Genomic DNA, 26,808 nt, shown 5'->3' with positions numbered 1-26,808 from the left:
CAATCTGTTTTAAAATTATGCATTGATTTATAATTTCAGAAGAATAAAAAAAAAGGCAGGAAGGAAAGCCTAAGCAGGAAGCTGCTTCTGCAGCACCGTAAGTTTCTTTAGGCTTTTATATATGCAGATATCAGTACAGACATTATGTCCACAGTGCTACACTAGAGCAATTTATCTGGATCATGTACGAAAGATGAAGAAAAATTTGAACATACTGATGATTTAGGGGATGGGAAGGAAAAGAATATATATTTATATATATATCTATATTTTAAAATCCACATATCGCTTTGTGTCAAAGTGGCACTCTCAGTACAGTAATGTGAAGTGTATATATACACTGTAATTTTTTCATCTATAATGCTAGATCAATGCTAGTCATTTACCTTCTCAAAATGATTAAGGATATTTATGAGAAATGCAACAGTTAAACGGGAAAAAATATTTAACAAAATAATCCTTGCAACACTACATACTAAACAGTAGTTTTCCAAAATATATATTCCTGTGATAGCTGTATTTCATACCAATAATTATATTTTCTTTTCTGTCCTCTCAATTCTATTAAATGTGCATTTTTGGTTTCAGCTAAACATGTGGTTGAAAGAATAGTAAATGGAAGTAACCACCATGCCCTTCCTATATTTTGCTTCAAGGCTTTTTCTCTCTACAACTTCAGAAATGCAGTCACTAGAATGATTGATGCTGCTTTTTAACTGGGAGCCTTGGAAAAAATAATACAAAACATAGATTAGTGTGCTGCTACTATTAACTTTACCATATTTTTATCTTGCTAATCTAGCAGGATTTCCAGTAAGGTTAGTGAAGTAGTTGCTTCCCATTCAGAATGAATGTGGGTTTCAAAACATTAAAATATTTATTTTCCTCTTGTCTTCACTGCCCACATTAAAAATAGTATCACGTTGATCCATCTATTAGGTTATGGTAACAAAGCAAAAGATTCTGGTCTACAGTTTAAATAGTTGCTCTTAGCAAAATATGCTACTCAGCAAGCTTCAAAACAGTGCTGTGACACTAATTCAGATGGTCCAAAAACGAAACATTCCAAAATGTACTTTTTTTACACTTAAAAGTAGTCAACAATATATCTAAAATAATTACCTTCCCACAAAAGAAGTCCCCAATTATTTTTTTTTTCATTTCTTGTCTTGAAGAACACATTGTCAAGCAGTTTCTGACTGACTACACATTCATCAGCTGGCACAGTTTGGAGAAACTATTAAACATCACTATGGTTTAATCAGACTAGAAGGGACTTCATAACAAAGAAAATCTCAAAGGAAGCCCCTCTCCTCTGAAACCCAGCTAGGATCTGTACCTTGAAAGAAATAACTTATTTTTTCTAATGAAATATCCTTACAGTTTCTTTTTTAAAAAAAATTATTATACAAGAACACTCCAAGTCCTGCTTAGATTTAAAGATATGTTCTTGAAACCTACAGTACATGCACATTCTTGTAATGCTCACAATAAAGGAAGCCTGTTTTCTTCCTTTATAATCACAGGTAGCCCTCCTACTAGAATCATTAGAAGCTGTGAGAGAAAGCAGATACCCAACTCTGAAAGAGTTTACCCTGAGGACACACAAGTTTCTAGGCATAACAATAGCTCTTTTCTTCCCCCCCCCACCCCAAGTACATAGGCGTGAAAAGCCTCTAGAAATCCTGCCTTACCTGAAAAAGCACAAACTTTTACTTTCTCATACAAAAGAAAATCATTTGTGAAAGTCTGTCACTTGTAAAGACATCTCTGTGCAACATTAACTGGCACCACTGCTATGCAAAATGTTAGTCTTGTTCAATTAGCAAGGTAGAAGGCAGTGAAGATGATCTGTAGCTGGGCCTGTGTGCAAACACCTAAGTAGGAAAATCGAGCTCCAGGATCCTCTTCTTGTGCCTTCAGTTAAAGAATGAAGAAAAAGAACAAGAAGTCTCAGAGGCAGGTAATCAATCTAGACTGCCAAACCCGGGGAATAAGGCAAGGATGTTCACTTGTGCATGGTAGAGATGGAAGCCAGGAAGGCCAGCACAGTCCCCATTCACTGCAGCACTTTTTACTTCTTTAGCAGACGTTACTGTCACAGTGGTGAGGATGGTTGCATGAGAGATACAGCAAGATGGAGCTTCTAAGTGGGTTGGTCTGGTAAATTAAGCCCCAGTGCCACCACAGTAAACATACACCTTGCTCAGCTATCCTCACTTCAGGGATGTACCTTCTGCCGGTGATGACACAGGCAGGGGCACCAACACTCCCCAGTTTAACCAGATACTGCAGATGAGAACCAGACTAAAGGATAACAGCCTCCCTCTTCCATGGGCCTCCAGGTCTCTGCCTTTCACAGAGAGCTGTTCTTAGTGTGCTACAACCTCTTATCAGAAGCTGTGCAGTCTCTCTTCATATGCATGCAGGGCTTTCCTTCTGTCTTGCTAACGACATTATACGCTGAATATCCATACATGCACTTGCACCAATTTATATCTTAAAACCAGAGAGAGTTTTCCAAAATCTACATCCATGTTTCTGTTATTCCATTTTGAGGATTGCTTTCCAAATTGTGCACAGTTTCTACTCTCCATAATGGCCAACGGGAGAAAGATGACAAAGATCACAAGGGAAAATGAATGTGTTCATGCCTGCTCATCTTTGCCTGTCACAAGTGTGAATAAAAGAATAAAGATGTGTAAAAGTAGTGTTGGTAACAGCCTAACAGCCTAACAGCCTAACATTTCCTCAGGTTAAAGTTTCGAAATTAAATATGTTTTTTGAAAAGTTTCACATATTCCTCCAAACAGAGATTTTGTGCTGTTGACAAAGAAGACCTGGAATTCTGATTGTGCTGGAAAAAACCAGGGAGAAACTCTCAAGGAAATTAGTAGCAAGGAAATAGCACAGGATGTCACTAATTATCAGTATTCCTCTGACAAATTGCTATTTTTTGCCTGAAGACTGTGCACATTGACACCTTTTGAAAAACACAGCATAGAAGTGTTCACTCTTGTGAAGACATAGATGACACATATCTAGAGCAAGTTCTTAAACTGTTAAATGATGCCATCAATAGCAATAACCTCTGGAAGCCATTTTCAAAAACCTTTAGTGATTTGGTTAGTTCTCATCATAAATCATGTATGTGTACACATATATTTGTGTTTATATACGTATAAAAATACATTTTGCTTTTTCCTGTGATCACGTGTATCAGAAATAATCCACACTAACTCATTGTAAAGGCAAAAAGAAAACTAATGCTCACAGTACTGTATTATATGGAAGACCTTATTGTGAATACAATTCAACATGATAGGTGTAGAAGCTTCTAATCCTAGGAAATATATACACATAGACAGCTGTCTTTCTTGGATGCAGTTGCATGGAATTATTGATCTGGTAAGTCTCCCCGAATGCTAGTTTATTAGCATTTCATAAGCACTACAAAATGATGAAATTTCTCTCTCCTGTCTCTACTTCACTGAAAGTATTTATTTTTCTAAAAAAATGATCCAGTGATTCTTGTATTCTTTTGGTCAATTAAGGAGAGAAGAGATATAAAATATTCTGCTTGAAAGCTGTGTCGCCAGCACCTCTGGCAACTGCAGAGGTATCAAACTAGGAAGTATACAATTCCTGCAACCTCTAGAAACCAGAAAGCTTGCAGATTCATCTACCTAGTTGCAATGGAAGTCAGATTTTGATGCCCTTCTACCTTTACCGTGGCTTTTTAATTACATTTGCTTGCATTAGGAATTTATGGACATAGTAATGAATGATTCTAGATAGGAGACTCAAAGAAATGCAAGACCTCTCATACCTGGACACATTTTGACTCAGTAGCCAAACACTAAGCCTTATTATTCTGAAAGCATGACCCAATGAAGTTGACTTCACTAAGCTGAGCAGGGAGCATTTAAAAACAAACACTTAGCCTGTGACAAATCAGGTCTAATAGTATAGAACAAGTTGTGGCATAGGTTGTCTCCATGACAAGCGATTTCAAAGTGGAATCAGTATGTCAGTTTTAATCTAGAGTTCCTTCCTCTAACAATTTGTCTGTTTCAAATTACTGTAGATATACAAGCTAATTTTAGGTTTATTATTCCTGAGTTTGGGTTAGTATTAAGTATACTTGTGGCAGAGTAATATTTAAATCATAACTACTTTCAAAATCTTGTTTTTAGTGAGCACTCTCATCTTGTTTATACATTTCTCTCTTCTAAATGAGACTTTAAACAAAATTTACAGAGAGCTCTCCCCATACTGTATAACTATATATAAATGCCATAAGAAAAAGTAAGTGTACCTTTCGTATCCTAGTAACAACTGCAAAATATTTTGATTTCTGAACGTCAGAGAAACTTGCATTATAACATTCTCAAACCAAATATATGCGATACACTTAAAACTAACTAGCTGCTTATGTGCCTCATGCATGCACACATAGGACTGTAACTGCAACTTTAAAAAATTCAAATCCAGTAGATAATGCTACATCTTCTACAATTTGAATGCTTAATGAAAATATTTTGTCTAATTCAGACCATGGGCCATACTAACATCCATATTCAAATTTTAAAGAGTATGAAGTGTGTGTTTTTCTGTTTATTAGGTACCTGCTGTAAATGACTGAAAGTAGGCTGTGTATAGGTAAAATGAAGTTCCAAATTAATTTACTGAAGTTTCTCTCATCGCAATCTCACAAAAATCTTTGTTTGGAGAAAGTGCTATAATCTGTCTTGTGTTTGCACTATGGTGCTAAAACAGGCAAAAACTCCAACATCTAAGAAATCTCTTTGGTTTTTTATATTCACAGAACTGTCCTAAACAAATTAACAGCTGCAATGGATCACTGCAACACACTAAACCTGTGAGGGAACATGTGTCTTCTAAAAGTGTTTGCTATAAGTTTGGTTGAATCACTTGAAGCGGATGCTGAGTTCAGTCTTCTGCCTTGACAAACACACTGTTTAGGCCAGTTGGCTAAGTATGCATGTCATGTGGGACTGCTGCTGATTCCTGGATGTTAAGTTTTGAAAACACAAAGTATTTTCCTAAGTAGTAACTCTGTCCTCCCTATCTTAAAGCCTTCCTATTAACTCTTCCTTACTAACTAACCACATAAGGACATTTAAAGTTTATTCTCTGCTCAGTCTATCTCATTGTTAAAAGGCTGTGTGCAGTCTGGTACCCATTTCCAGGGCAGGAGTCTATTCTGATTACTTGCTGTATTTTCCAATAAATGGGATGCTGTCTCCTCATATTGCTGCCACTGAGGAAGTAAAGTAGAACTCTACAGAGACCCTTCTAAAACCACGACAATATTTCATTGTATTGTGGCTTTCTGAATATATCCACAACTCCCTTTTTATGTTTCAGCCATAAGCTCTTGAGGTAATTTGTTTTTTGTTGTGTGCTTAAATTGTGCTTGTGATTAAGGCAGCAGGGCACTTCATGACTGTTTGTAAACAATAGTAACAACATTTTGCACAAAAATATTCTTTCGTTGGATGTTCAAATATTCTTGAATGCATGTATGAGTTGGCAACTGAGTAAGAAGTGTTATTCCAAATGCTGGTGTAAATAAACCCCTTCCCTTCATTTTGTGAATATAAACTTAAATGCAATTTTCTACGTTATCCTATTTTTTTTACAGTTCAGATCAAAAGTCGCATTTAGTGTACAGAGACCCTGGCTCCAAGATTTAGCTGAACTTTAACAGAACAGGAGAAACAAACAAATCCCACCACAGCTCAGCTTCTTCCCCTGAAACTTTGATACTATGCAAGTCCTGTACATACACCTGCCACAGACAGAAATATGGAATATCTTGTACTTCAGTTAGGAGAATAGAACAACCTGAATTATATTATCATCTAGAAAGAGGAATAACATTGTAGTTGAACTTCAGCTTCAGTAAATTAAGAGCCTCACTGCACAACTGAGTCAACATATAAAGAGATTCCCCACAGCCAGACTGCAGTGGGCATCTAGGTATAGCCCAATGAATTTTGCTCAGATCTTACTGCGAATGGGGTTACTCTATTATTCATTACATTTATAGACACACCTACAATTCATACAGGAAACACTTGCATCCATTACATTTATGATTTACAGAAGCTTTTTTTTTTAATCTTCTGTGCACAAAGCTCTAGTTTTTACTTGCCAGACAGTAGTTGGACAAGGAATAAACAGTCAATGTAAGTGCAGCTGTTATGAGTAGAAAAAGGTTTTATACATTCTTCTATGATATGAGACATGGTCAGCCATAATTAAAGGGCATTATTTATGCAGACCTTTTTTAAAATTACTGATTTTACTGAAAATTCATGAATACATATAAAAGCTTCATCAAATGAAACAACAGCAAGCTTTCAGAGTCAGGGAATGAACTGCTCTTTGAGGTCCCTCTAGGAACTTCCCCAATGGAAATGGGTAACTGTTCTTAAGAAATGTTTACTTGTCCCAGTATGTTCAAACACTAAACACCAGGAATGACTGTTTATTACAGCTGGAAAGTGTATGTGCCAAGAACAATGAAAATTACTTCTGCATGCAACTTTAATTTGATCCTTCAGTATACATGTTAAATTGCATTCCACAACAGGTTTCTGTTCAGTTCATATCACAATGAAAGGAACACACCCAACATTCCTGTACAGAAGACATTGCAAATCAGAGCTTGTCCTGCCTTGAAGGTAAAAAGTCCTTGAACAAAGCAATACTTTACAACGAAGGAACATCTGTCTGCTTGTATCCATTCTTAGTGTCATCAAACACATTAGAAATGTACTATATTTTAAGATCTGTGAAGAAAAATATTTTTTATTGTTTATTTGTCATATCTAAATTTTTTTTCTATGTAGCATACAGATTAAAACACAAAAAGCACAGTAGAGACTGTGGCTACATTGCCCACACAAAGATTTTCACACCTTTTGAACATGCCAGATTTATAATTTGTGAGCTAGCTTTTATATCCCTGAACTACTAACCATAATATTGTCCTGACATACAGTTAACATTCAGCTCTACCTACATATTTTCCACTATCTATATGTATTAATTCTCATCTCATGTTACCTCATTATAGTTTCATATATTATGCATACAAGTATAGTATATGTAACAAGACAATAAGTAAAAGGCAAAACTAATTAGGAAATTGTGCATAATAAGAGCAATTTAAGAAAAAAAAAAAGAAAAAACTCTCCACATTTAAAAAAAACCCCTTGCATTTAGGAGTAAAACATGAAAAATATAAATACAAAATCCTAAGTACAGAGTCTGAAGTAGAATAAACAGTGTTACAGGGGACCAAAACCTGAATAAGACAGTTGTGATCCTGTTATGAAAAAAGGCAAATCTCATTCATATCTATTCAGAATATCATCATAAAACCAGACTACTGAGCTGCCAGAGAGAGCTGAAATACAGTGTTCAAATTTACCTTCAGCACTTGTGAGATACAGGGAGAGAGAAAAAGAATATTCAGATGAAAGAGCAAGAAGAAAAAAGCATGAACTATGATAAAAGATTGAGTGATACAACTTTCTTTCATCTTGACAAGACCAGACTGACAGGAGAAAAGAAACACATAAAAGAGCATCAGATGATCAGCTGTTTCCTAGTCCATCAATGACAGGAAAGATTATTTATGTTACATATTAGAAAAAAAATCATACTCTATAAAACATTGCAACAGATGACTCAGGAAATCTCTCAAATCTTCATCCCTGAACTTCAGGAACAGCACTAGTATGTAACAAGAATGAGCTTGGTCTATCTACTCCCTACTTAGAGCAGGACAATGGCTCAGAAAAGATCCTACTGAGTTCCCTTCCAGCCTTGCACTTCTGTCATTGCATTACACAGCATCTATCTGTTAACCTTCATGTTTCTAGAAGATTTGTAAAATTACACTGAGGGAAATGATGAATTCGACAAATGAATTAATTCTAAATCATTTTCAAATCTGGTCTACTGCCTAGCCATGCCACAAGTTCTCCTTTATGCCTTGTTCTTCAGCATTTATTTCTCTGTACATTTTAACCCTTTGGCATTATTACATTAATGGTGTAATAAAAATCAATAACTGTATGCCAGTATACCTAAATATAGAAAATTTGGCAGCAAAATATGTTTTGTGCTTTTTTGTTGGAAGTCAATCCACAAGCCCTTAACTCAAGTGAGAGTAGAAAAATGAATGAAACTACTCCAATTTTGGACTTGAATTTAGCTACTTTCTCTTGAAGAAATTTAAAGAGTCATGGATTTTAATAAAAGTTAGTTCCTTGGGAGAAGCAGAAGTTCCTTTGGCAGTATCATTTACAATTTCTTTAAAACCTCAAAATAGTATGTAATATAACCCGTTTGAGAAGATGGTTTTAGCATCAGCTGTAAAATAAAAGTGGATGCATTTCTGCCATGTTCTACTTTTTCAAAGCTATTTAAAATGGATCCTTCAAAGATGTTTGAAAGCAGACTGCTTTGTTCTATTTCTAATAGTCTCCCATGAATTTTTGTGCTGCTTACAGCATGAACAAATCTATTAAAATAGAATAGGTTGAATTTTAAGGCATCACTCTAAGCAACTGACTCAGCCTGATTATTAGTGTTATTGAATATAAAATAAATCTTTGAAACAGTCCAATTACTTTTACTATAATGAACAAATATGTTTTCCTTTGTACATGCAATTCCTTCCCAGCCCTTTCCTTGACACATGCAAAAAGAAAAAGAAAAAAAGAAGGAATGATGGAATCTGGCAAGTAATAAACCCATAGTATTAACAAATCCCATATGCTGTAGAGCAAATATCATTTTCCTGAAGACTGCTAGTAAATCTGTTGACTTCCATTAAGCCTGAAAGATCTTCAGTCACTGTGCACAGATGTGGACAAATTATCACTAATTAATCTGATGGTCAACTAGATCTGGATACATATATGTTTTATTACATTGACTTGGGCTTGCTATCATAAGATGGGTAGGGGTGGTACTCTTAGTAACAGATATGATAGAAAAAACATGCTGACTTATGTTCTCAACCTGGCCATTAATCTTCCTTGTAACATTTTAAACAAGTCCATTCACACATTTGTTGCAGCCCCAATCCTGCCACCAGAACTGCTAGCACTGTCACACTGACTTAAAGGGATCTCCTCACACGCACAGACCTGCATCTCCTTTGACATTACTTCTCTGTTCTTCCACATTCACCTTTCTGTAAAGCTACAAAGTGAAAACACTTCCCTGTACAGGAAGGGAAGTGCCACACACCAAAGCTGCACTAATCTTAACCCATTTACAAACCACTGCTATGCCTTACTGTTACTTTTTAAAAAGATGAGGGATTTTTTTCTATTTTGTATTTTAAAAGAGTTGTAAAGCTTTCTACAAAGGCACTGCCCATTCTATTTCCTCACACATACCTGTTTTTATAAAAGGCTTTTTAACACCCATTTGAAAAATTAATATTTACACACTGAAACATAATGTTCTGCTTGTATATATACTTCAAATATCCCTCAGTCTCTTATTTTCTCATTCACTGATTCAGCAATACTGGGTGTTTCTGGTGATTTAATGCAGAATATATGGAACTAATTACAGAACACAAGACTTCAAAAACTGTGGTTTTCTAAACTTTAATTAATTGTGGTTTCAGAGGCTGCTATTCATTGCAATCTAGGAAGTGGTTAGATGTGGGGTTTATTATCAGTTTAAATAAAGAGACAAAGCATGAGGCATTGGTTGCACCTGAATTTTCCAGCTCATATGAAATATGATTTTCTGTGAACTGCAGACATTGTTTTCATTCTGTTGAACCCCTTGTTACACAAAGCAATTTGCTGCCTTAGCTTACTAGACTGAAAGATACTGGCTAACCACAAGTTTATCCTTTGATCAAGACAGAAAGTGTACTCACAGCCACAGGATTGAAAATGCTCTTTTGAATGCTTGATAAAGCACTGGCAAATAAGAAGACAAATTAAGATGATAGTAAAAAAGCATTATTTACAAGCACTGGTCACCGTGTATATATCTCAGTGTGTTTTTTCCTGGACATAAAGGACAGACATTGGATTCTGCTGCAGAAGAGGGAAAAAAGAAGGTGAGGGAGAGGAGGAAAGAAACTTTGCAAGGAAACACTGGTCAAGAACACTCATGGAAAAGATCCATGTGGCTAATTCTGATGGGATTTCTTCCACTTGCCCTACACAGTGAAGACCCGTGAGATGACCTCTTTGTTTCAAAAAGAATAGGAACTAATTCTGAAGGTTCTTAATACTAAAATGGGACATAACTGAGATGTTCTGCATAAATTACACTTATGAAGCAATGTTAAACAAGCCAGGTAAAGTGACCGTGCTGACTGCCATGCTTTGCTGAAGAGTCAGCCTAGTGTCTGGTGAACATCTTTTCTGGCTTCGTAAACAATTATACATTTAAGATACCTAATTGCCAAGAACATAGTGTTATCAGGTTCTTAGGCTTCTTTCATTATTTGTTATTTAATTGGAAGCTGTTTTCCACCTTTCAGATTATGTTTGCAGTCCCACGGGACAGATATGAGGATTTGAATGAACAAATTAGGATGCATGAGCAGTAACCACTTGGTGAATGGGAGGGGAGACAAATTGTCATTTCAAGTACAACACCATAAACTTAATGTAAATTGTAAGGATTTAAATGGGTAAAAATTCCTTTTGCAAGGTTATATTTCAGTTAAAAAGTCAGGAAGAGGACATTTTGCTATTTAACAATTAAGGTTATGTTCTCTCCTCAAACAATATATTAGAGATGGGTTACCTTAGTAACTATTATGTGTTGTAAAGGAGAATTATGAGAAATCAGGATATTTTATTAAGTGACTAAAACACTGACACTCCCTTTTTACTTCCACTATTCAACTTATCCCACAGAAAATTAAACCATTTTTATTGAGATAAACACTGACTGTGATCTCAGAATGACAGCATCAATACGGTTTTTAATGCATTTAACATCAAAGTTCAATTCTTCCAGGCAATCTTTACTTCATTACTGAATCTGGTCCATGGTGTATAACTCAATAAGGAATTTAGATTAATAGGTAGCAACTGTGAAATAAGATCTCACTGGGCAGAACATTAATCTCAGTGTAATAACTACACGTGGAGAAACAATTATTTGCCAATTAAATTATTAATACATTTTTTAAAAAATCTATTTAAGATTTAACAATATGACCATTATTTTGGTGATATGGTCATTGTTTTTCAGACTCCAATATCTAATATTTCCTATTGAAGGCAATAGGAACTGCTTGTTTGAAAACCTCTCTGTCATCAGTCACTCTCTCTACATGACAGAAGAACTAGAATCAAAACATCCAGAGATTTCAAAAGCCTATAAATTGGAAAATATACCATTATTATTGCAATTTCAATAGTGTGATTATCAGTATATGAATGGAAATAATGGCCATTCAAATTGAATGCAATAATAAATTCAAGTTGGTGCATTGGTAAAATAACTTTAAAATACAATTCTTCATCTAACAAAGACCACAGGAACAAAATTTGTATATAGAATGATCCAAACATGACAATTTGGCACTATAACAATTGCCAGTTACCCTCACCTTAGGTAACCTGACTATTATTTTCTCTTTCTCCTTTCAACCTCAATACTTGGCAGAAAACAGGAAAAAGATGCCATACTTTTCCTGCAGAAAAAATATAAATCAGTGGAAGCTCAGTGCCTTACTGCAAGGAAAGTCAGCCTCCAGTAGACTGTTATGGGGACAGAACACTATACGTGACAGAGTCAGAGCAGGGTATAAAAACTCTATACTGAAAAGTTCACATGCTGTTCCCTCTATAAACATGTTGCTTCCTTGTTCTCTTTGGGGATTCTCTAATTGCTTGATTAAGAGAATACTTTTTGTAAGTATTTAAGTAACTAAAGGACAGTGTGAAGTCTTTCAAAAGTAATTGCACTCTCATAATTTAATAGAAAATTAGATTTAAAGAAAACTTAACAAAGTAATGGTGTTATTAAAATCACTTTTCTCTGGTTTTAGATTTTTATTATGACATCACCTTACTGTTTCACCAATCTTCCAAATATTAACCATGCAATTTAGGCCAGCCCCATTAAAAAATTATCCACTGGCTTTGCAAATTGTGGCTTTGTTTGGCTTGTTGAATGATGCTCTGTAGGTGGCCATGATTATTTTAAAATTATCATTAACCATTTTTTTTTAAAACAGCCTGCAGAGAAAAGTTGGTCCTGTTGACACTTTGAAACCTATAATTTATTAACTTTTCAAATTTCCCTGTAATTCGTAAACAGTTTCAGGTGATGCAATATAAAACTTCAGAATGGAAATGTTATATTTTTTCTGGGTTTAACAGCATAAGACTTTTTTTTCCGATTTAAAGAAGCACTTTATCAATGTAGTTCTTAAAAACATTAGATTCACTAGTCAATGAGGTAGTTCATAGAAAAGGAGGCAACAAATGATAAAATATAAAGGCTGCCTACCTCAAAAACAATGGATAGCAACCAGACTCTCAAAATAATCACAAAGGTCCCTGTAAATTTTACCTATTATCTAAATGAAAATGCAAAAAACCTCCTCACTATTTATTATAACTGCTACATACAAATATTAGGTGATAATTTATCTTCTGTTTAGTCTCAACTCTAAGAAAATGTATAAATAAATCCTTAACTACATAGAGATATATGCTAGCAGCTTGCAAAAATAACAGCTGATTTGATGTTACTGTCTTTCTATAATGCCATCACCTCAAAGGCATTTTTAGACTTTAAGTAGGAATATAGCTCTGCTCTGCTGTATGTAACCAGTACAGTTTGGTTTACTATGGCAGAGCAGAATGTTGCTCTGGGGTTGACCATTGCCCAAAGACCTGCACTTGTGCTTCACCTCTAGGCCGTGGGCTTGGCACAAGGTTCAGGTTCACCTGTGTCTCACATTTGCAAAATATTGGGTGTTTTATCTGATCGCCTTTATCACATCGAAGAGATGCAGGTTTGTTCCTTAAGTTCTAACATTTTTAGGTAAGCTTTGTTAGCAAAGTAGCAAATTACTTCCAAAGTTTATATTGCCTTTCATCCATCTAAATACCTAGCTGTAAAAGTACCTCAATTTTTTTTGAGATGACTATTTGGAACACAATTGAAAAGCCCTCTGACAATTTTTCATTTGTCTTTGTACTGTTGACTTGATCATTTATCTTTGATTTTTGGAGAAAAGCTGGGCTGCACTCTGAAGTGTTTTATATGAGCAAATGGTTTCAAAACATTCTTATGAAGCTTAATTCTACATTTATGTTGCATAAAATATCTACTGCTATTTTAGGCACCTAATTGCAAGAAGTGTTTCCTACATGAAAGGTGCCTATGACCTTGTTAAGTAGAGAGGCAATTAAAAAAGTAAATACAGTATTTAAAGTTATATATATTGACAGTGCAAACAAGAAGACATCAATTACAGAATTTACTTTAACTAAAAGACAAGAATTCCAAGGCCAAAAAGGCATAACACAGATGACTTAAGAACAGGAAGTATTTTATTATTAACTTTTGATTACTCAGAACGCCTCACATTGAAAAGAACAAAGACAAATATGCACACACAAATCGTAAGAGTCCAGCAGATCAGAATGATTTCCAGAAGATAATCAAGGGCAACCTTATTAACAGCTTATATACTAAAAGCCTACATATATGTGGCTAACTCTCTTGCCAGTTAGAAAGCTAAAAAATATTTAGCATGATACAAAGAAACACAGGGTGATTTTCATCATCCGGCACAACTCAGTTATCTTACTCTCCTTGATTACCTAGTAATTTTGGTTGTGTCAGTCAGCAGGGGAGTTTAGGGTTGATTGCACAATTAGCAAAATTTGTCTACAAAACAATTTTAAATTAAAATCAAGTTTGAAAAATAGTGACCTTTTAAAATCCATGTGCAGGCACACTAAGAAAAATACTGAAAATAAACCACTTGAATATTCAATCATTTACTATGCCAACTATTCACAAAACCATGAGGATACTGATTTCTAATAAAATTACCTTAGCATAGCATATGTCTTGTTAAAGATGGCCATGCTGTTTAAAAGGCATTTGTCACGTTGTTAGAAGAACTTTTAGAACATTGGAATTACAACCTAGATATTGGAATGGACTGCTCAGGGGGGTGGTGGAGTCACTGTCCCTAGAGGTGTTTAAGGAAAGACTGGATGTGGCACTTTGTGCCATGGCCTAGTTGACATGGCAGGGCTAGGTCGCAGGTTGGACTTGATGATCAAGGTCTTTTCCAGCCTAATTGATTCTGTGAGAACAAGAGATGCCTATGGAGAAACTGAAGTTAACTAGGTGCTACCAGACCTACATACTGAACAAGAAATCACCAGACTGATTTCCTTATCTCCTTCACTACACTGAAAAATCCATCACCTCCTAACAGACTCATTCAGATGAGATCCAAGAACTGCTGTTAAGTGGTGTCAGGGTAGAGTTATTATGGAGTTCCACCTAGGAACCTTTCATAGCTGAAAGGGAAGGACAATTAGGATCCACTAACTTCACAATGTCTGTAGGATTATATGCAAAATTTCTTGCACAGGCTGTGCCATCTGCTTCCATACCTCCACTGCCCAAGTGCCTTTGAACCTAGCCTTCCATGCACTAAATCACTCCCTTCAAATTGAAGCCCAGCATTTTATTTCTCCTCATAAATGATCCTTATTATTTTTCTTCCTGTGATTTATTGCTTAGCTTGAAAGCAGAGTGAAATAAATAGTCAAGCAGACTGAGCATTCTGCCTCTGGAAATGGCTTTTGCCAAGCAAACTGCCCTCCATTTTCACATTCAAGATTTTCTAAATTTCTTTTTGTTTTTTAAACAATTATAGTTCTTCAACACCATAAACCAGCTATCAGCAGCAAACATGGAAGCAACCTTCCTGAATTCCTCCTCTACTACCCTAGCCTGAGATAATTGAAAGAACAGATGCAACAGCTTTGTGATTATCTAGGCTTTCCCATGAAAAGAAAACTGAGAGCTTTTCAACAAAAATCCTGGCTTCTTCAGCCAAACCTTTCATCATCATCATTAAAAAAGTTTTGAGTACTTATGAGAAGCTAACAAATGACAGCTCATAATCCCCATCTGTAACACCAGAGGCCAGGTACTGCGAAGACAAGACAGGTGCAAATTTTGGTATTCCCATAGTGCTTATTATCTATCCCTTTTTAGAAACAAAAGCATTTCTCTTAACACCACTACTAATATCCCACATTAATCTTCCCACAAGCAAACTCTTACCCTGAAGCTGCTCTACAGTGTTATTACTCTGTCAAGAACTTTTCCCCTGAATTCAAAGAGGTGCTTCTACCAACCTGTGGAGCTAGATTGTGCAGTTAAGTCATCTACAGAAGCTGCTTCACATCTGATTTGATTTCAAATGTCTAGAGCTGCCCTCATTAGAGCTCTACCATATGCAGAATTTTTTAAAAAAAGACATTTGACAAGTTGCACATTTCTGTCTCAAGTTCTTTCATTTCATTCCTCTTTCTTTCCTTTTCCTACTAGAATTATAGTATGAAAATTTAGCACAGTACATACCACTCTAATCAGCTACTGCTTGTTTTGTTGGGGTGAGGCAATGGATAGGGTTGTGACATGACTAAGATACTAATAAAGAACAGGGACACAACCTGAATGCAGCTAAAATAGCATAACTGAAAACTGTGGTGCTGCCTGAAACCTAGCATAAAACAACTAGGACTGTGCCAGTTACACAAGGGATTACTTTGAATATGGGACAGAGTCACTTTGCTTTGGAATTTGTAGAGAAGCCATCAACATGCTTTCTCAAAAAGCTGGGAATAACATGTTGATCCAGGATAGTCAACTAGAAAATTCTGTAATACTTAAAACACAAGAAATAAAGGTAGTTATGAAACTTAGGAGAAGAGCAATGTGGTGTTGGGGGTTCTTTGGGCATTTTGTTTGTTTGTGGTGGTTTTGTGTATGGGCTTTTTGTCACATTTTTGTTTGTTAGTTTGTGGTTTGGGGTTTTTTGGGGGGTGGTTTGGGGTTTTTGTTAACCAAACATATTAAGTGCAGAGTCACTTATATAAGATTTAGGAAAGGATTAAATAAAAAAATTAGACACAAATAATTGAGACTGCACTCTTTAAAAAAATATGATTTTTGAATATATTTGAACCGTGACTACAGAATTATTTTAAAAGACTAGAAGAACATTTGGACATCATCGTGGAATATTTCTGTTGAAGTACCATATAACAGCTCCAATTACATAGCATCAGTGAGTTTACAGATTAAGAATGACATGCTTTTATATACATACATATCTGTCTCAAGTCATGGACTTGTTTGAAGCTTTTTTCTTTGAGGGCCCTCATAGAAAACCTTTGCTTTGATTCAAGGTAGCCTGACATTTGGGAAACTGGGAAGGCAATTGGAAAGGCTTAGAAACTTGCCTTTGCTGCTAACTCAGTTGAATAATAGATTTTCCAAATTCACATGCCAATATACATAACATGTATTATATGCTTTAATGTAATATTGCTGACTGATAATAACCAGCTTGATCTGATCCTTATTCATTTGCCAAAAAACCATTTTAAAAGTAAGATTTTGAGAAGGAAGAGAGAATCTCTTTGAAGATCAGTTAAAGGAAAGTTGGCACTTGTAGGGAATAACACATTTTAGGCTAATATTTGTAGTTGATACAGAGTGGCAGTATTATTCTTTTGTGATTTCTTCTGTGTAGTTGCTCTGATTAGACCCAATACACTCCTCCTTGAGTGAGATTCATGAAAATAAAATACTACTTGAAAAGAATTTTCAGTTAGCATAATGCTAGCCATTTCATTGATTAAAAATGTCACAATCTGAAATATACTTAAAATTCTGATGTCAAAATGCAATAAAAGACACACATTTATTTTTAAATCTTGAGTTTTGACATTTAACTGTTTTACTGCAAGGATACACTCTAATAATGAGGACACCCAGAATATGCTCAGGACTACAATATCAAAGTGCAAAGGTAGAAAGTTATTTTCATTAGTGATGTGCTCCCAGCTTATTAGCAGGTGTTAACGTCAATGTTTTATTAAGTCAAGTTAAATGACAAGAGTAACAACAAAGGTAACTGCTGTGGCAATCCCCAAGCCTGGTCATTCACCCCAGTCCACCTTCCTCATGTATCGTCTATTCTCTTCCTTGCATCATTAACACAGATTGGATTTCCCACATCACTATCTTTCCTGGATTTGTACACCTTCTTTTTTTCCTAAAAAATCGGCAATAGTTCGTTCAGATTGTTCCCAAACAGAAATAATGTTGTTTAAAAGCCCCCCCACACCACCTAGACCATTCCCAGAATCATGACATTCCAGGATAATTTTGAAATTTTTCAAGGCAAGACAAAAAATACTCTTCTATCTTTAACTTCCCTTGATAACGTTTTGAAAACAGCAGAGCATGCAACATTAAAAATTATACTAGGAGACTGTAGTAAATGATAGACCATGTAAAAGTAATAATCATTTTCAAATTAAATATGCATACTTAGACTTCTATGCTAAAATGCTATGAGACACACTAATGAAGTTTCCAAATACTAAAACAGAGTTCCTGACAATATAAATATTTATTACTAATTGGAGACCTAATAAAAGCCTTTAGGTAACTTACAGAAACTGAAGAACAGAGATTGTCTCATGCATTTGAAACACTTTTCCGATACGTTTTCTGAAATTTTTTACTTTTTAGGACATTTAAAGTGGTTAAGCATTGTTTGCACTGAATCATCTACTGTCTGCTTTCATGCAGGAGAAGAGGGTTAATGTGTCTTGTAAGACTTCTGTGACTACCCCATAACTAGAATCTGTTACGTTACTTGTTGAACTTGCCTGAATTTTTCAGGAAGAAAAATTGTACTAAAGTTGTTGAATAGAACAAAGCCACCAAAGTATGACATTTGAGGTAATGTAATTGATTTTAATTTTGAAATTCCTGTTACTTATTTAGAAATTAGAAAATGAGCTGATTTTTCTGTATATATCTATTGCCACAGTGATACTGGATGAGATATACAATAAACTTCCAAAATCAATGAATTTAAATCTTAGTGAAATACATGATAAATTAATAAGATTAGAAAAAGTTCCTCCAAGGAAACAAAATTACTTTGTCCGACAAGCAGTCAATGAAATTCAACTAGATTCTTTAGAGCCTGAGCTACCACACAAAAAATACAAAAGAAATGGTATATAGCACATGTACTACATGTGATACTACATTCAAATTTTGGCCAAAGGGAAAGGAACATAGTCTGTCTGAGTACAAAACTTGTTATCAGATAAGGATATTAATTCCTTTTAAGAACAAAATGATAACCCATATGGTTCAGAATGTCACTCCTTTCAATGTCCCAGAAAATCCACACTGACATCTCAGGTTGTTGCAGGTTAAGGACACAATTCCATGGATTTATGTGCAGGCCCACAGATTTGCCAGATTCATGTCTAACCCCATCTCTCTGTGGCTCTGCTTCACACACACAGATCTTTAAACTTCTTAAGATATTCATGTGACAGACTAAGGTATGGTCACAGAAAAACAAGATGCTATGATTTGATTAGGAAGCATACTTCAGAGGTTCTTTCTGCTTCAAAATTTCTCCCACTTCCCCCAACCCTCACACCCCCCTTCATTATAGTCCCATGGATAATAGCCATCCTTGGGTTTGTAGTTTTGTGATTAACCTGAAGTATTTCACTCCTATTATATATTTTGGGGTGATATTTAATGTCCCATATCAGGAATTTTAAAATAACCTTAAGCACAAATTTAATGAAAAATGAAATCTCCAAGGAAATAATTAGTTCAAAACCATCTTTGATTTACAATGAATTTGCATGCTGGAGCATCTTTCGTAGTCTATCCATTCATGTAGGCTTAGGTTTCACTGTACCTAATCAGTGGAAACCTTGAACACAGAGATTTTGTTTTAGATTCTTCCCATCATATGTAGGATTTTCACAGTCCTTTTTCATTTCATGCAGCATTGCAAAGTGCTTCATAACACTTGTACACACTTCTGAGTCTTCATATCACCTTGGCTTACACAACCCTGAAAGGGTTATATTTCCAAAAATTTTGGATTATTTCTTAAGAGAGTGTAGAAAAAGCTTTATTTAGGAGATCAATAATGTCCTTTGTGATATTTATGGATGGATTTTCATTTATAGCAGCCAAAGTTAAGTATTTCTTGGGGTTTGGTACTGACATACAAGATACACACACCTGAGAGCTGTGAAATCCGTGGACTTGTGCGGGGAAGGGAATGGGGGGTAAAAGCCTTCCATTCTCTGTTCTATTAGTATGCACTTTTTCTATTAGCATTTAAATTATATTTTAATTTTAACAAAGTTTAAAAAAAAATAAATTAACATTCTCAACCCTAAAAGAGCAAAATTTAGCAATTTGGATGGAATATAGGAAGTTGTTAGATAATCCTAAATAGAATATCTATTTAATATTCATTACTGTTAAAAGCAAGAGCAATAGTAACAATATTTCTGCATCAAAAGGAAAAACAAAAAAATAACAAAACAAAAAACTCTCTTGGATTGAAATCTGGGTAGCCACACAGGTACTTCACCAAAATCCCAAACCACCTGCTCAAGTCACTTTTAAACCAAGTTCATCTTTAAGCAGCTTCTTGGATTTTCATCTTCACTTGCATAAAAGAGGGTTAAGTCTGTTCTATGCAAAGATCTTTGGCATGATCTTTGATGACAAATGACATGCTACCATATGCCAAAAAGAGAAGGGGAATACAGTCACCCCCAACTTCAGCTTTAACTGGAGCTGCTTTGTTCTGAGTGCCCTGAATAATTAATAACTACTTTGGCAATCAGTCATGCATTCCTTAATGGCACCTCAGGCATCAAGTATCCCATTCACCCACTCCCCAGCTAACAATGGACTTTATTACATCAAGTTTTCTCTGCCAAACTTGTAACTGACATAGCTGAAACTAAACAACTCACTAGAATCCCAAATATATATAATAAGAGTTTATAAGATTTCCCTCAATTGCATGTGGCTACTATGTAGATTAGAGCTGTCACTGGGGCAAAGGAGAAGGGGAACAGAAATTAAGTATGGATTGTTTTTGCAATAAAGTTCTAGGAGGGTTTTGGTGGCATACTGCTGCCAAAATCATGACTTTTAATAAACACATAGTTGGTCAAAATTGAGAACCACTGCTAAGCAGCTCTTAGTGAACAAAACAGTTCACCAGTAAATACAGAGTGAGTGACAGGGCAGAGCATGAAAAGAGTGACTGCGAATAACAGCTGTGCTGAAAGGAGAATAATAATTTTGAAATAACACAAACTAAATTTTCTTAGTAAAAAAAAGCTTTTTCAACAGTTTCTTCCACTTTGCAGTATTGCAGACAAAATTAACTTGCAGCTATAGAATACAGGAAGGAAAGTAGAGTTAAACCAGAATTATAGAAAATTCTAGGTGTTGCCAGGGTACACAACTTAAAATGGAACAAATTCAAATTATTTAACTGCAATTAGTTAGAATCTGAAGCAAAGCTTCATATTTTTCTCTAGGAGCATTCTGCTTGTATAAGGTACATGCTTTTATGCAGTGCCTCATAATCTCAGCATAAACCTTGACAGAGAATGATGTTGCATCTACTGACATTGAAATGGCTGTGAGTCCTTTGGAGTGACTAAATCTTAGAAGTAAAGTAATCAGATCAATAGCCACTCTCCTTCTACTTATTCATCATGTGAAAAGTTGGTTTGAAATATAATATACAAAGTAGAAAAAAATAAAACATATATACGACAAATTACAGCAGACTTAAACAAAGCCATTTCTCTTGCTCTTTAAAAGACCTGAAAATGTGTCCGGTGCCCCTCTCTGTGTGTGGCCTCCAAATACAGAAACAAGCTTGCACTGTTTTATTTCAGTTTTGCTTCATTTCTCCCCAAACAATCTCTCATTGCTAGTCTACCAGGCATCTCCCCCTCCCCACAACTTGTCAAAAAAAATGAGGGGGAAAAAATTAACTGTTTAGGACCAATTCATTGAAGTGAATCTCTAAGTGAATCAGTTATGATTTTCCAAGAATTACTTAAAATTTGCACTCATTCCTACAGCTGATATAATTTTCTTTTTTTTTTTTTTGTGGAGATGTGGGAGGGGAGTGGATTGTAAAGTTTCCTTTTTCTTGAAAAGTTGGATGAAGTAGCATAGCTATAAAGAAAACCACTATTATTTGGTATCAATTTTCAATTGCTTTAGGTACAAGAAAGAGGTTTAATTGTGAAACTCCATAATACAGATGCAATTTACAACCTGCAGTGAAATGTGTAACACTATTCTACATAACTTATTACGACATTTTTTTGTTGAAAAAGATCACAGTCCTTTTAAAAAGAGATTTAGAAATTAACCCTCACAAATCAATAAACAGTTGCTATACTGCACATTTTGGGGCTCATTCTGAATTCTTATGGCATGAGGAGGGCTGCTCTTGCCTGTTCCATATGTTTGACAGCATGCTTGGTTGCTAATACAGTTTTCATATATACTTATGCTATATGAGCTTTCTTAATAGAGAAGAATGGAGAACTAAGAATGTATCCTACAGTGTCAGCTCTGTTTTTGTCTATTGAATAAGTGCTGCAAATATTTTGAAGATTAAAGCATGGTTTTGCAAGGGCTGATAATTTAAATGCTATAACCAGTTTCCCCTATCAAATATCAAGGAATAAACAGTCCATTTGTTCAGCATGGCATAAAGATAATTATACATATGCTCTGGTATTTTCAGGTGCCTTTGTTTAATCAATTCCACAGAAACTGGATCACAATGTAAGTTAGATAGCTGTGTAGCAGGTTGGATGTAAGACGAGAGCTGTGACAATGAAATTTGGCACCAGTGCCACAAATACATGTATTTAGTGATTTTCTCTTACCATTTTCTAAAAGTAAATGTATTTATTATGTTCTGCCCTTGGGTGTATGAAAGTTTAAAGCTGGCTTTAATTCAAGTCAGTTTGGAGACTTCAAAATTCAAATTTGATTTATTTCATAGTATTTAACAACAAAAAGGGTCTAAAGTCATAGAAGACTCAAATATGCAGATCAAACCTATAACCACTTTAGTAGTTCTAACTAAGAACTAAATATTTAAAATATTATTACTAAATATTTAAAAATATTTAGAGGGAAACAACAGAACACAACATACATATATACACACGTGACACTACATTGACATCATCATCAGTATGCTTAATATATTAAGTAGAAGATTATGTACTGTTGACAAGGTACATGGAATGGTTCTTTGCTTTTTCTCAATAACTGAAGTTTTGCAAAGGAGCAGAAGTGGCAGCAAAAGGGCAAAATAAAAAAAAGAAACCAAATGTGTTCTGAATGAAGCACATGTCAGTGAGATTAAAATACGCATTCTTTTGATCAATTTTTTTTTATTGAGCTTTCAGATATTTTCCACCAACAAAATACCACAGACCACAAGAGTACTTCAGAGATTCACAAAGTGAATCATGAGGAATTTAACAAAATACTCCTTATTCTCCTTAAATATGGAATACCTATTCTAAAAAAAGCTAACCCCTGTTTTCCTTCATTCTGATGTTTCAGAACATTCTCTCATCCTTAAAAAAAAAACTATGAAAATTTTTTTGCTAACACAGATCTTTCATTTGATGAGAAAAGGTAACAGAAATCTGTCGACAGTGAAATTAGTCACATTTCAGACAATGATTAGTGTTTAATACCCATGATTTACAAGTTCTAAGCAACCTTCAAGAGAAGTTTAAAGTTCAGTTTTCAGAGAAAATGCAGTGGAAAATGAGTATTATGCATTGTCTGCTTTGTTACTATAATAAAACTATCAAAAAGCATAAGAACCTTTCTGTTTTGGAACTAGGTATAATCATTTGGCTGTGTATGTCTAACAGACCTGACTAATAAAAACATTAATTTCTTCAGTATTTTGTAACTTCTCAATGCTCTTTCAATGTCAAACTGCTGATTCCTGTGCTGATTTTTTTTTTGTCAAAGCTAGAATTCGGTTTTTTCCACAGTACAATATTAGGAATGCAAACATTTTACTGAAGTTCCTGCACAAACAACCAAGCCCACAACTTCCCGATCCACAGTCATCCAAGAAGAACCACAAGAACACTCCGTTAAACAACAGAAACAAAATGCACAATTCAGGAAGACAGATTGCACATCATTATTAAGAAATAAACATTAATTAATTTTAGCCTATTAAAAGATTCTTTTGAGCTACCACTTCAAAGATTTTGCTTTCCTGAAATGTTCCAATCTGAAGCATGTTACTTACTGGCATAAGAAGTGTATAATGGATGCAGAATCCAGGTTCAGAAGGAAAATATTCATCAGATACAAATCTTATTCTGATCTGGTTTCCTTTGGAGATTTGTCTGCTTGGCACAGTACTGGAACCACACCAGCGCCCTAAAACAGTGCCATCACTAGGCTCTTCAACTTCCACAAAGTCATACCTGGACAGAAAAGAAAATAAAATATTTATTTACTGACAAAAATTATATAAACTTCCTGTTTTAACCAATAAACTGACTCTGCAGTTTGCAATCTTTTTTAAATGCTAAAAGTATTCTGCCAAAGCCAGTTATTTTAAACTTAGCTCCCAAGCTGCTACTGACTTACATACAAAATAAAATCATGCCATGAGGTTAAAAAAATAAAAGCAGAGTTAGCATTTTGAAAAGACCCATGAGTATGGTTTTGTTTGCTCTTTTTACAGAAAGCAATTACCACATGTGGGACAAGGCAGAATAAAGAAAAGACTGAAATTGCCTAAGTGTGGCACAGTAATTCGTACTGCAATATCACTAGCAGTACACTATATGCCAGTAGTGAAACTCAGGGGCTTTTTTGGTACAGAAAACTTGCTCTCCTGTAATACCAGTGGTGAACACATTCCTGAAGGTTAAGATGGCTTAAGGAAACTTGGAAGAAGCTTATGCGTATTCCAACAAGACATTTATTGAGCCAAGATTTAGACCTCACTGCATGTCAGAAAGAAACTGGTGTTTTGGTTATATTGACAACAGATATATGGGTTGGGAACTTTGAGAAAATGTTTCATTCATATTAAGTTTGATACAGGTTCATCATTCTTGAGGTGTGGTCTGCATACCCCTGGGGATCTGTGAACAAAATCAACTAGATCCATGAAAGGTAACTAAGAAATGCCAGTCAATCAGCAACTAGTTTCAGTATGGCACACAGAGGTCCTCGTTTTCACTGGAAATGTTGAGGGGGTTCCCAAATAATAAAAACACTGAAAGCCACTGCTCTAGAAGGTCCATCTGTTTTCAGTGCTTTAACCTGTTTCATGTCAGCTCCCCAGCTGCCCACTGACAGAATAAACACTAAGCATTTCAGCTTGATTTTCCCTGCTGCAGTATGAAACCCCCAGAGCCCCAGTGGCAGCACAGCCCAGTGGTTTGGAAAGGTGAGTGTGTGCTGGTTAGAGCAGGGCAAGCACTTGGATGTTCACAGCTGCAGCTTCCTGAGCCAACTTTTTATTTTTAAACCACTATTTGTATTCTAAGCACAAGCATAACACACCTCTGAGAAATTTTCAAGGTTTCTGATCTTTTTATGTTCTCTTGCATGTGCAGTCATATGCTATATATGTCTCACATAAATCTAAATGTGTAAATAGCAGAGTCCTTTTCAAGGGTACAAACAGTCCTACCTCTGATGATAGCAAATGCTCATATTTTAAAAAACATGCACACATGGTCTACCAAATATGCCAAACAATATTTAATGTGAAAATTATTACCTCATAAACATTTTCTACTAAAGCCGTTTCTGGATTTCTTTTTCAGTAAATCTAATCTTTATAATGATTCCCAGTTCCCTAGTTAGACAGCAGGCAATAAATTCTTGTGTTGCATGTTTGTGCAAGACTGACTTGCACATTTATTGTCTCCATTTAAAGGACCAGTATTTTTTCTACTTAAGTAAAAATGCATGCAGTGAATATGCTCATTAACCGTGTTCAAAATCCATTACTGCCATGTACCACAGTTTTAAATCTTTGTTGAACTTACGATGCTAATTACTTTATCATTATCTTTTTCCTTCCCAAACATGAACTAATTCCTTTAACAGATCCACTAGTGCTTTTCCTTTATGATCAGGTATACAACTTGTTACAAAGGCAGTGTGTATAATAATTGTACTAAGACCTCAGGGCTCCACACATTTATCAAATTGATTTTGAGCACTGAGCTTTGTTGGTTTTTTTAAGATGAAATTATGAAGTTTCCAAAGATAACATTTCTTATTTTTTCTTAGTTGATAATATGAACAATTATCTACTTTTCTGACTTTTAAAGAGTGAAGGGTTAAGATGTCAGGCATAGCATAGGATTTAGTGCTTCTACCTCACCTGCACTACTTTTTATTGCACCCTTTGGTCTCATGGTACACCCGAAGTAAAAGAGAAACTCAAATTCCACAGTTTAAATCCTAGACCTTCATATAAATCCTAAATAATTCCATTAATTGATAAGGAAAATAGAGGGAAATAAGTATACTGAAAAACCAAATAAAATTCAACTTAAAATTCAGCTTGGATAATGACATTTTTAGCCAGTAACCTTATTGTCAGCTACCCAGGCTGAATGTGCTACAATGACCTGCCTTAAGGATCTTCTGTGCAACTAAAATTCCTCACATTGCACATCTGAACTAAGTCTGAATGTGCTGTAAAAGTAACAAAACAAAGTGGTTCATATGATTTGGCATTTATATGATTGTGCTATGTAATTCTGCAGCTTCATGTCACAGGACTAAGGAGCAGCAGGGGCAACAGCATAGCTATTCCCCATCAAGAGAAACCTGCACTTAAAAGGCAAGAAAACTAGTATAAATAATGAAAAACTGAGAAGCTGTTTACCAACTGCAATGGAGTAAAGGATGTTAAAATGCACATTGAACCAAACACAGAAGCCTTCTTTTCCATGCAGTGTGCAAAGAAGAAAACACAAGCCTTTGACAATGACTAAAGAAATACTTTGGTGCTGTATCTGTGTTCAACACATTTTTTCCAATATTACTATTTAAAATTAATGCCAAAGAGGTAGTGCAATCTCTTTTCCTGGGATGAAATATGCTTTTGCCTTTAGGCATGATGCCCACAACACCTTCAGTTATACCTTCCGCAGAACGTGTATTCCCTCCCGTAAGGCTTAGGTGCCTGAACCTAGACAAAGTGAACAAAGAATTTTTGGAAAAGAGCATGGAAGCAATGTAATCCACTCAAAGCTTCAATGTCTTTCAAACCAAGAAATGTATTTTCCAAGGGAATATGTTTTCCTCTCCTTTCTGTATGTTTTTCTGTGGTTTACACTGTCATTTGCTAAACATATTCTAGCAGGCTGTTTACCTTGGCTTGCAGTTATGTGACCTTTTTGTGGTTTCCCTCTGCCTCTGAAATTCCACAAATATATCAATAAATGTAAGAAGAAAAAGTCCATGGGGTAAAGCACTTTGTCATATGAGTGACATTGTACCTTCCGTCTGTTACAGATGCGTGCAAGGCAAAAATCTCAGAAACCATTGAAACAGCTTGTGAAAGGTGAAATTTACTTTTCCTTCCTC

General features: G+C 35.2%; 1 protein-coding gene across 1 annotated transcript in view; it reads right to left on the bottom strand.

The window, feature by feature from the left end:
- PDGFC (platelet derived growth factor C) overlaps positions 1-26,808 on the bottom strand; it is a gene marked incomplete at its 5' end in the record, with an annotated part of 48,760 nt that overhangs the window by 8,251 nt on the left and 13,701 nt on the right. Inside the window, one exon of the mRNA XM_009079698.1 lies at positions 23,489-23,669. Coding sequence (XP_009077946.1) covers positions 23,489-23,669 — 181 coding nt within the window. The remainder of the gene's footprint in view (positions 1-23,488; positions 23,670-26,808) is intronic.

Source organism: Acanthisitta chloris, unplaced genomic scaffold, assembly GCF_000695815.1.
Source record: "Acanthisitta chloris isolate BGI_N310 unplaced genomic scaffold, ASM69581v1 scaffold7818, whole genome shotgun sequence".
NCBI lineage: Eukaryota > Metazoa > Chordata > Aves > Passeriformes > Acanthisittidae > Acanthisitta > Acanthisitta chloris.
This window is presented reverse-complemented; position numbering and strand designations above follow the sequence as displayed.